The sequence below is a fragment of the Cystoisospora suis genome (assembly GCF_002600585.1).
Source record: "Cystoisospora suis strain Wien I chromosome Unknown contig_705, whole genome shotgun sequence".
Classification (NCBI taxonomy): Eukaryota; Apicomplexa; class Conoidasida; order Eucoccidiorida; family Sarcocystidae; genus Cystoisospora; species Cystoisospora suis.
The window spans coordinates 20,267-32,228 of record NW_027153506.1 but is presented as its reverse complement, the minus strand read 5'-3'; the positions used below and the strand labels follow the sequence as shown (position 1 = coordinate 32,228).

Sequence of the window (11,962 nt, the reverse complement as noted above, 5' to 3'; positions counted from 1 at the left end):
ACGGGTGAATCCTTCCTCGCTGTTTTGTGTCGGTCGCTCGAATATACAGTGTCCTTCTCTTTTCTCTTGATGCTCACTCACTTCAGACGATACGGGGCTATACAAAACCTTTGTGGTTTTTTGACGTCCATTTGCCCTGCTGCTGTAGAGGGGTGTGCGCCCTAGGGATCCGCGGACGGCGTTCGCGAGGCTCCCTGGAATGGGCCGTGCAAAAGTCTCTCCTTTGGATGTATGATATGCAGAGTTACTGCCAACTGGTGAGTGGAGAAAAACGCAACACTCTAGCTGTTCTGTTTAGCATGGTGAGGTTTGTTTTGCCAAGCCCTGATGACGTCGTTTACGGCAATTTCCCGGCGGCATGCGGAACTGCATCTATCACCACTCTGGTTGTCTGCCACCTCTTCTCTTTCCCATGTCTCGTACCCTCTTCTGTCCCGGCAGAGTTTCTTATATTACGCCGTTGCTTCTTGTCGGTTCCTTGGCTGCCTTTTGAATGCATCTCTTTCCCCTTCTTTCCTCCCTGGAGGGCGGCCGTTCTTCTCTAACTCCCGTAATAGACTGCCTTCACAGTGGTTTACTTTTCCCGCCAATGCCACACCCGCTCCCTTTTCGTGAGAAACCCCTGCAGTGAGCAGAGACCGGCTCTTTCTTTTTCAAAGACATGAGTCCGTGGCGGATGGCGGCGTCCCTGTCAATCCACATCCGCCCGCTTCATTGCACACCCGCGCAATAGCACGGGGTGGGACAGTCGCGTGAAGTCGCGCACACGGGGACAATAGGCGAGCAGGGTTTCTTTCAGGCTTCTCTCTGTGTCTGTTTTCAAACTGCGGTCGAAACCTTTTCGACTCAACTCTACTCTCTTGTACACAGTCCATGAACTTCCAAAGTCCCTGTTCACGGTTTACGTGTCTAGCTCGCCAACAAGCCCGGGTAACCACTGCCGCGCAGTCTTCCTCCTTACCCCTGTCACGACGAGAAATGCGGCACGTGACGGTCTTCTAGGAACTGTCAAACGGATGTCGAACCTTGCTGTCTTCTCCAGAATTGCAGGTTCCTGTCTTGCCCGCTAAGGTGCTGAGAGTCGTGAACAAATTCTCTTGACAGCAAAGCTCATTCCTCTTCCCACATTAGTGAAACATCCAGAATCGCAGACTCTCCGTTCTTCCCGTGCCTTTCCACCTGCTGTCATTCTCCATAACTGAGTAACGTTCAATGAAAATCTACTCACCATGGGAACTCCTACCGCCGAAGACGACGAGGAAGGAGCCTCCAGTCATGAACAGGAAGAGCGACCTTTCCGAAATCTCCGTCCTCGTAAAAGAAGGTAAGTTCACATAGCAGAATAGGGGACTTCCTTTTCGTATGTGTCTTTCTCCTGCAACGTATATGGCTGGCTCGTAAAGTCACTTTTCTTTTGTCACATCTGCTCGCCCCCTCGTACACCTCATTCGTCCTCGTACTCACCCACTCTTGTTTCTTACATCACGTGGCTTGATATGCAGCTAGCTACACACGATTAACCATGCACCCCCTGAAATACACCTTCTTCTTGTTCTTCAAGAAACTTCTTGCATGAAAGATGCCACGTTTCTTAGCTGAGAAATGCCACCAAGGTTTTAAAGACTCCTGGAGACATACACATACTACCCCACCCTCTCATCCATACACCGAAAGCCTGAATGTTCTACACCGGTAGACGAGTGTGTGTCTCTTGTTCTGGGGTCTTTGGAATAGCCCGGCGGTGACCCCGCAGGAAGAACAACGAAAGCCTTCTGAGGCACCCAGTGAAGCGGAAAGACAGGTTCAAGGTCGAGGAGCTAAGGGAAAGAAGAAGAAAATTCCTCGTAGAAAGGAAGTGCTGGAAGAGAGAAATAGAGAAGGAGGTCGGGAGGAGGAAGAAGGGGAACCTGCTTGTACCTCGTCTTCATCCTGTATGGGGTCAAGCCAACATGAGGAAGAAAGTCGAGCATCTTCTTGTTCTCCTCCTGAATTATCAACTTCACTGAGAAGAAGAAAAGGATCTTCAACGGAAACCACAAGATGCTTGGAGAGTGAAGAGAAGGAGAGTGGAGTGTCAGAAAGAGACCGATTGGTAAGATCTCTTGAATTTCGAACCCAACTCACCAATAGAAGGAGGAAGCAAGAGTATGTACACTGGAGATCTTGTATCGCATTTGCTTCGCCTTGATCACGAGCTCTTTGCCATTCGCATCCTTTCACGCCAGTCACGCTTGTGCGTGCAGGACGTCTTTGGACAGAGACGACTGATAGAAAGAAGTCTCACAGAGGACAGAGAGATCTCTCTCTATCAAATACAGTAAAAGAAGCCACTCCCTTGCTACTATAAGTCACCCAAGAATCATCACTACAGCAGTGATGATTCTTGCCTCTCTCACATATATCTCTTCCCCCTACATGGAGTAGCATGGAAAGCAATGGTCGTGCATGCTGCTTCAATCTCACCGCGATCGATTTCTATCATCCTCCCGTGAAGGACCTAGCTCTTTCTCGTTTTCTCTTTTTTCCTTCACTAGGGAAAAGTCGGGAGGAGGCAAGGGTGGGTCTAGATGAGAGAAACAGCTCTGGGGCGCGCGACAAGAAGAAAGTTCTCTTAAGAAAAGCACGATAATCTTGTTTCCATGTAGTCTGTCACTACTTATGCCTGACCGGCACTTGTATACCTCGCATGCAAAGGAGGGAGACGAGACAGTCTAGGCATATGGTGGGAGAGATAGCTAATCTATAGCTGTCAAAGTTCTTCGGAGGAAGAAACGGAGCCAAGTCTAGTGTCTTTTTCCATACAGACAGGAAGTATCACTATACTCTATGCAAGTGTAGCCTCTTATGTACCTCTCGATACTTCCCTTGTGTACATACATATATATATATATATGTTTATACATGAACATAAAGAGATACTTTAGTTCGAAAGAAAACTTAGAAAGTTGAAGACTCTTCGTTCATGAAGACTTGCCTTCTCTCTCTGTATATCGACTTCCTTGTTGCTCTTTTTCTTTTGATTGCAATACCATCTGTCTTTCTCAGCTTGCATACAAAGGCCGTATGACGACAACCCCCTCTCGTTCTTCCTCTTCCTCTCCTCCTGTGTACTCGAGAAAGAAAGAATCTTCTTCTGAATCTAGGACCTCTCCCTCTCACAATTCTCCTGATCTTTCTTCTTGGCAATGGGTATACAACTCCATCTCTATTTTCGTTTCTTCCTATTGGCATGGATTTCCTCTTCTCCTTCTCTTCAGTTTCTTCTTTCTTTTGACTCTCTGTTTTCTCTGGTCTTCATCGTTATCTTCTTCGTCTTCTTCTCCACTGACGCCGCCCGTATATTGTACCAAGACCCGTGAGCTACCAGCGGATTTACTTAAAGAAGCAGAAGATCTTGATCTCTCGGCTTCTTCTTCTCCTCTCCATTCACAGCATCATCATGATGAAGACTGTGTTCCTTGTCCCCTTCATGCTGTATGTTTGAACGGAAACATGCGATGTGTCCCGCCTTATATACGAGTAACAGCCCCAAAAGAGTCCTCGAGACAGAGCTTCTTCCAATGGCTTTCTAAACCCTTCGCGGGTCTAGGGCTGTCCGCCTCATGGAAAGAAAAGAATGGTGAGGATACAAGGAATAGGAGTCTCGACAGAATAGAGAGGGGAAAAGAGATGGATGGGAAAAAGAAGAAGAAGAGAAAGAAGACGAGGAATAAGAATTATCTTGTAGAAATATGTATAGAGGATGCCAATGCGAAACTCCAAGCTCAGCATGTTACTGAGGTGATTGTCTCCTTTCTTCGAGCTAAAGCTGGAGAAGCTCAATGCAGAAAGATCATGGGGAATTACTTCTTCTTTTTCCCGTCTCCATGGACTTCTTCTTCTTCTCCTCGTCTACATGCAACTCACGAGTTTACAGAGACTTGTGAAGACGGAGAAGAAGGCAGTGAAGTGGGGATTCCTTCATCTTCTTCATTATCATTACTCGAGAAGACAGTCAAAGGAAGAAAGCCTACACATTCACATCCATATAAAGGTCAAGATCTTTCTTCTTTTTCTTCTCGACAAAAAAGAAACGGAACAAGCTCCCAAGGAAAGAAGGAGATCTCATCTTTATCGTGGTTCGCAGGGTCTTTGTGGTCATCGCCACCCTTGCATGCACTTGCATCGTTTTTCTCTTCTTCTTCTCCTACTTCATCACAGAGACGCTCTGTCAATGACGGAAGGACTTCTCAGAGGAAAGATGAGAAGCTTTATGGAAGACAGGATGGACAAAGGCATGAGGGAGATCTTCTCATCGCAGACTCTCTTCTACAAGACGACGAGGATAACGATGCGGAGAAGATGAAAAGAGAGCGACCCAAAGAGAGGGAGAAGGATAGCCATGGAGACTTTTCAGCAGCATATCATACAGAGGAGACCAATCATATGATGATTCCACACTCTTCTCTAACAGCCTTGAAAGGTCGTAATTCTCCAGAAGATAACAAAGAAAGAAAAAATCTTGCGATGAAACCAGGAAGCTTCACGAGATGGCAACTTCTTCTTGAAATACCTGGCATTGAAGAAGTCTTGGATAATGACAATGTCTACGCTTTCACCTTTGATCACTTCCTTCAAGATGATCAAGCTCTTCAAAACTACTCGATTCTCGTACGTCTTTCTACTCAACTTATCTACATACATTAGCTTGCAGACACATTCATACATGCCTATTCATGATTAGTTCTCACATACATCCAGTCATACGTCATCACACATACAGATGCATATGAATACATATTCATACGTACATACATTATCATATGCGCATACCCGTACATGTTCAAACATGCGTATCCATACATCTACTATCGCATATAGATCTTCATACATATATCAGCCCCCCCCCTGCAAGTGCATGTGATCACGGGTGTTTGTTTCTATCCGCATAGTTTCTATCTATGATGAAGGAATTTGAATGAGTGTACACTCTCCCTTGTCGAAGGACATATCTATCTTATCTATTTATCTATCTCTCTCAAGATCCGTGTCTTTGTCTTCTTTTTTCCCGAGTTCCGCTTTATCTTTCTCTCTACGTAGTACACGCACCGCCAATGTTCCGGGATTTCTTTCCTCCTCCATACTCTGTGGATATACACGGGATGCATCTACATAGACAACCATTTGAATATATGTACACATATAGCCCGTCTTCTTAGCTAGATGCCTATACACACTAAGTTGGAGTGCTGACTTTCTCTGTCATCTCACAACGAATCCGTCGTCTATCTCTCCTGTCTTGGTGCTCACAAATTGTTCTTGTACAGGTTGAAGAGAATTACTCCTTCCAGCCGCTTCACTGGGGTGGAGATACACCTGCTCCCGGGAGAATCGATCGGCAGAGGAGACAGCCAGAAGCAGCAGGAGAAGGAATGCACATACACTCAGACACTTCTTTGATGTCTCTGTTTTTAAGAGAACAGAGACGATCTAAAGGCATTACGTATACCTATACATACACCGGATCAAGAGCTATGAGGCCGTGGTCATGTACTGTCTATCTTATTGTCATCTACGAGCTGGTTCCTGCCCTACTTCTTCTATTGATGATCTTACTGCTGGCTCTGCCTGTCGCATGTTGGATGCGTCGGGTATACTTACGACGTAGGCTTAAAGCTATCCTCTTGATACAGCACCGATTACATGGGTCAGAATCCTTTTCCCTTCAGCACACTTCCCTAGCAGCAGCTATATACCCCGGAACTTCAACGATCGACCTGGCTCATTTACTTGTTCGGGAGGTGCTGTTGTTTCGACGGCGATGGATAGGCGTCATTCCCTCCTGGTGGTTATGCCGGCTAGCGAGGGACGTTGATGAAGTAGACGCACTATGTCATGACTTACTACTAGACACGAGCATACGCGTACATACAGCAAGACTAGATGATCAGAACTTCTGGTGGATCGAAGAAATAGATCATCCTCAACATCACCAAACAACTGCCGCCTCAGTTAGTCCTCAGGGACAACAGAGCTCGGCACAAGATAACGCGTCTTCTCCAGGGGGGGGTTCCCCTGTGCAGTCACCGAGTCCAAGGACGGATGGAGCGGCTGAATATAGAACTAACGCTTATAGAGATTTCGTCCTCATGCAGCAGCTAGCTAGTGAACCGTGTGACAGATTCTCTCCTCCTGCTGGCTCGATATCTGTCCCTAACACTGCATACTTGCTAGGCAACGACAGTCGTTATAGTCCATATTTTGAGCCGAGACAGTCTTTGTATCGGGGAAGCCTCGAGTCACGCCAGGCCGATGCTTTCTTAGTACGCCGATCCAGTGCGCATCAATCTGCTCGAAGGCTAACGGAAAGCATGAACCCCTCCGTGACAACGGGGCTTCATGGAAGCACGGGTTCAACTGCGGCATGGAAAACAGGGGGTCTCGATTTACCATCATCCGGCGGTATCGATCCTTGTCATGTAACTACTGCTGCGGTTGGGGGTGTGGAACGAAAAAGCTTTCTAGCGGCAAGTGACGCCACGGGTGATGGACCCAGTCGAACGACTCGCTTGCCCACTCTCTTACAACGAGCGTCGAATATTCCGAACCGTCGTCTGCTCAGCATTCGGAACACTGCCGGAGGGGGAACACTGTTGGGAACAAGGCGTGGCAGCTCAGTAGTTCCCGGCGCTTGTGGCGTCAAGGATTACTCTCATGCGGCTTTCTTGGCTCTAGCGGAGCGGTACGGAGGGGCAAGCCATAATGTAGTAGAAGGGAGAGAAACAGGGAGTGGCACTGTCGAGAAAGCGCACCGCACTGATGTGCCAAACTTGCATTGTACTGGAGGGATACCGGGTCATGATAACACCCGAACTTCTAGATCAGCAAGCCGGCGGCCAACTGGATACATCGGCAGTTTTGTGGGAATGGGTAACAGTGGACTGAATTGAATGAATGGTGTTTTTTGAGTTTTTCGCGTTTGCCGCGGTGATATAGGGAAGCATTTGTTTCGTGAATAGACTACGATCTGCCGAAATGAAGCTAAGGGAAGAGTCGCCGCTGCAGTGCCCAGAATGGATATGCTGTGGTTAACTTTTGCCTCTTACCACCCATGTTGAACACTTCAACATGAAAGTGTCTGTCGATAATGAAACCGGGAAACTTCTTTCCAGAAAGTTATTGACGAGTGTACTCATTCGTTATGTTGTGCTGGGTGCGTGCGATCGTGTGGTGCACCTCCCTCGGGGACTAATGGATGGCTCTGATTGTACCGCAGCCGCCGGAGGCCACAATGGGATGTTTCGAAGCATGACGTTCATCCGGATTGTCGATAGTTACTAAGGATCACTTCGCGTGTTGAAGCTGATGGCTGTTTCGAAGATGATGACGTGTGCGTTACGAAGCATTGCCTTCGACGACTCTACAGGGGGCTGCAAGGAATTGTTTTTGTTGTCAAAAATCATCGCACCCTATTGTTTTGTCGATCTCCAAGAATGACGCAGGGACGCGGAAGATCACTTCCTCTCGTGCTGATCTGTCTCGTCTGATGAAACAGACTACTTTGCTTTGAATTCATTCAAGATGGATTCCTTGAAGATGATACCTCCGTTTTCCTTCGGAGTGAGGGCAGTGCGATACATAGGGCACGGACTTGCTCTACAGCTCATGCTGAAGGAAGGGTATAACGGTTTGCTCTTCGTCCACGCCGGCCCGAAAGTAACGCTCCGGGGACTGCGTGTGGCTGGATGCCATGGAGCATTGAAAAAGGCATCCAAAGAACTTTGAGGTACTTCCAAGAGTTCGACAGATGGCTGCCGGGAAAGCACAGTACACAGTCTAGACACAGTGATGGGCTCGCGGCTGTGAGATCCGTCGCTGCTGTGACGGGAGACCACACGAAAAAGAGCGGTGCCCGATTCCAGCAGCAAAAGCCTTGTTCAGATTTCTGATGGCTATGTTACAAGCAGACGACTGAACAAAGGTTTCTGAGTAACTTGGACCTGAGTTGGACGGTGTATTAGGCTAACTGGTGTTCAACGCACTGCAGTTTTGCAACCAAACCAGCAGGTTGCCAGCTCCAACAGGGATCTCATGCACGTGGCCCGTGTGCCTCCTGTGTCGCATAGTCCGGCATGGCTCGAAGAAAGAGGTGGGTTTGGGGAACTACGCGCAGCGAAAGCCCTCCGTAGGTAACCAATACCGTTCGAAATTGTAGCGCAACTTGCAAAGGGTACCGACGGTTGAAGCTATGGAAGACACCTGAAAACTTGGGAAAGTGGGACAAGTCTTTGGCTGCTCGCATTCCCGTAATGAAAATCCAGCAGGGGAGCGACAGCTGGACAGGGAAATCTTGGAATTCGGTGTATTGTCATCTCTGAGGCCAGGAGACAGCCATGTGATCGACTGAGCAGCCGGGACCAGTAGCTTTTCGAAACTGACTCAGTTTGAAGCCCTGCCTGCGCCTGGGCACCGCCAAACGCAGAAGCCGCTACCCACCCGGACGCCCGGTCAGCAGTTCTGGCACACTCGTGTCATCGACGCAAAGTTCTTTGCACCCGTGCCCAGACAGGGGACGCTTAACCTTTGCCAGCCGTTGCTTAAACCTGGGCGCCGCGAGACAGCCGCGGAAACACAGGACTGCGATGTCGTCTTCTACGGCCCGGCGCCTCGGCTCCATGTTGCGTTGTTACCGTTTCCAGTCTATCAGTACGTGTGCCTTTGTCTTTGTTACGCCATCGGTGTTGCTTTGGCTTTTCAACCCTCAGTGCAATCCTTACCTCACCGCGTGGCGACCGCAGAGCGTCAGTCTCCCCACGGCCTTTACGGAGAGCGCGGCACAGACCAGGCAGCGTCGCGGGGCTTTCACGGACTGCCGGTCCTGGTTGGGGATCTCGCCGTCTAGAACATCGTATGTCACAGTACCCTTAGGCTGTGCATGCTCAATCTGTTTCTGCTTCTTGCGAAGTTCTGCTGTCTCGTGCATTACCTTGGTAGACTGTTTGAGACTGTCGCTACCCCGCTATAGTTTCAGCGGGATGAAATAGCTCGCCACTGCTGACAAGCCCCGCTTCTTAGCAGTTTCTAAAACAAATCCGTCACGGGAACGCCAGAACAATATTGTGAACTAGAATAGTCAGCGTGTCGCGTAGAGAAGCGGACAATGGTATGCGCACAATCGGGGGAGTGATTGATGCCCGAACTCTCGTGACGAAAGGACTGCCACGAGTATGCGACATTTCTACGCAATGGCAGCAGAAAAAACAATCACTAGCAGATCCCGCTCGGGCAACCCCGTGTTACAGCTGGCTGGTGCCGACCATCCCGAATCATACCACCCCAAAATGAGACCGCAGCACCGTGGGGCTTCTTCAATCTCTTTGCTCGCTTTTTCCACGGCGGCTTTTCTCATTCCCGCTTGACGTCTGTTACGTTCGGAAAACGGAAAGGAAAAGATTCGGCAAGAACGCGCGCCTTGAAGGTGGTCCGAGGCCACTGGATCTTGGTGGTTTTCCCTTGCATCCTTCGCTCTCGCGCCACATCGGGCTGTTGCGGTAGGTGGACAAGAGCAGCACGCAAGACGAGCACGACGGGCTGCCGCAACAGCCACCCACGGACGCTTCCTTCCTCCTGCCACGGCAGCAGGAGAGAGCTCCGACGGCAGCGGCACCCCTCCTTCGTCGGACAGTTCCGTTGTGTCGCGGTGATTGTCGAATGCCCGACGGACTTCGTGTTTGTCCGCTATGAACTTGTTTCCTAATGGCATTTGCCTACCGAAATGTGACTTTTCTTTATTTATAAGGGAAATTGTTTCCGTGTTCTGGAGTCGTCACCGCTTTCGTTGCCTTGTGAGTCCGTTTTGTGGGAGAGGGCTTTTCTTTCTTGATCCGGGAACGGCCGCTCGGCTCGCCACGAGGGCTTAGAGCGTTCGTTGCCCACCAAGTACCGACCACCGCGCGCAGCGTTTCGTGCCGCCCGCAGTTTACTTCCACCACCCACCTATCACATCAGCCCACCACCACGGGCTGCAGCCACTTTTAGCAGCCGCGGCAGCAGCAAGAGCTGCAAAGAAGGACTGTGGAATGTAGGTTGTACCTCAATGTTATCCGTTTGTGTTTTTCATGATCCTCTGGGTACCGAATTCCGCATTCATTTTCTTTTCTTTTGCAACTAGAGAAACGTTGATTCGCCCGGGAACGACGGCGACGAGTCGTCAAGAACAGCAACAGCATCAATCGAGGGGCCGCTTGGCCGTGTTAAGGAAGGCTCTTGCTGCTTGGTGGTAGGCCGGCGCCCCGCTACAGGTGGGTCCCTGCTGTTGGGTGATGTAGCATAGCAAGAAGCCACCCTAGAGTAGTAAGCCCGAGAGAGAACGATGGTGCGGGCATGAGCAGCTCAGCAGGACGTGCTGCTTTCGGTGGGTCCCCCGGCGGCTGGTGCGGTTCTTGCGGTGGTTTCGCCGCCGTTCTTGCCTCGTGAATGTTTCAATCCGAAAGCCGTTCTTCCGAAGTTTTCCGTTCATCTTGTAGACAAGAGGAAAATTTGCAAAATAGGACGGTCCGTGAGGATGTACTGTATGGATCAAATCCTTGCCTTCGTGTCCGGGATGAACCACGACGGCATCATCACCGTCATCAACAGGAACCGCGCTCCTCCTCCTTCCCAGTAGCAGCGGCGAGGATGATGTTGACAACAACAGCATCAGCAGCCATGGCCGGTGAGGCCGAAGCAGCGACGGCTCCGACGAGGACGCCTTCAGATGGCAATAAGAAACTAACCAGTTACAGCGATAATACGAATACTAGCATGACGAAGGGAGATGATGATGTCCCTTCGCCAACAGACGAAGTCTCTTTTTCTATGAGACGGGGTGATGAGGAGGTGAGCGGCGGTGACCAGGGCGGCCGTTCTTCGTCTCCGAGCCTGCTCGATCCTATCGTTTTACCTGTTGTTGCCAGTAACAGTAATAGCGCGAGCAGCGGTTCATCTTCTCCGACGTCTCCTTCATCAACACTTCCTTCTCTTGCATCTTGTCCATTTGCACGGCAGCAAGAGGGGGAATCTCCTTCTCTTTTGAAGAAACGTCGTGGAACGGATCTTCATAAGAAGCCAAGTAGTGGTGCTTCGGGCAGAAGTGGTGGTCTTCTTGTGAAATCACCTCATGAAGATCTTCTTGGGAGTACAAGCGGCGAGGACAGAAATGAATCTCATGAGGAGGAGGAGAATGGAGGTGATGATAAATCGTCGCCCGAAACCAATGATGATGTTGAAGATTCTTTTTCCGCTAATTACGCATTTTCGCAACTTGCCGAAGCCCTTCATGATGCACAAAAGGAAGGACTTCTCCCAAGTGTAGAGAACACCACGACCACGGGTCTCGGTTCTATCCTACCTTCACCAGGGAATCGTTCTTCTCATAGTGACAGTTGTACTACGAGTACAACGAACGGGAGCAACCAACGCCCTCCTGTCTCGACAGCAGGAGCGCCATCTTCATCTTCTCTTTCTTCCTCATCATCATCTTTCAATCCTTCGGGTTATGCAGCAGCGGTCGCCGTCTGTAAATCCGAGCGTCTTTCCCCTGATTCATCGCCATCTATTCCCGGTAGTCCTCATACGACTAACGATAGCAACCGTCAACATAATCGTCATAGAGATCATCACCAAGGGATGGGTGTCTCCATTGGAGGAGGGAATGATGGGATCTCGTCCACGTCTGTCTCTGGGGGACTATCTGGTGAGATAGAAGGAATACGAGACAGAGCTACTAAAGCCACTGACCTTACACCAGGCACGAGTCAGAGAACTCATTCTCATTCCTCCGCGAAACTCTTCTCCAATACAATTCCGAATAGTCTCCTTTCATCATCTCTTCTACATGAAGAAGACTGCAAGCAGCTACGTGGAATATTAGGGGGAGAAGATCGAACAGGAGAAGACGAGCAAACGAACACAGGAGGAGATCGAACAGAAAACAATGGCGTAT

The 11,962-nt window shown here is 49.5% G+C and overlaps 2 protein-coding genes across 2 annotated transcripts in view; both read left to right on the top strand.

The window, feature by feature from the left end:
• Nucleotides 1-441: 441 nt before the first annotated feature.
• Nucleotides 442-7,580, top strand: CSUI_001755 (man1-src1p-carboxy-terminal domain protein). The gene is made up of 4 exons (XM_068061960.1): nt 442-1,324; nt 1,735-2,092; nt 3,046-4,650; nt 5,307-7,580. Exons 1-4 carry the CDS (start codon nt 1,230-1,232, stop codon nt 6,927-6,929), a joined length of 3,681 nt encoding a protein of 1,226 aa, XP_067926056.1. The 5' UTR covers nt 442-1,229; the 3' UTR covers nt 6,930-7,580.
• Nucleotides 7,581-9,372: 1,792 nt separating this feature from the next.
• Nucleotides 9,373-11,962, top strand: part of CSUI_001754 (ap2 domain transcription factor ap2viii-7) — a 13,268-nt gene continuing 10,678 nt past the window's right edge. The window contains exon 1 of the mRNA XM_068061959.1: nt 9,373-11,878. Coding sequence (XP_067926055.1) covers nt 10,456-11,878 — 1,423 coding nt within the window. The 5' untranslated portion in view covers nt 9,373-10,455. The remainder of the gene's footprint in view (nt 11,879-11,962) is intronic.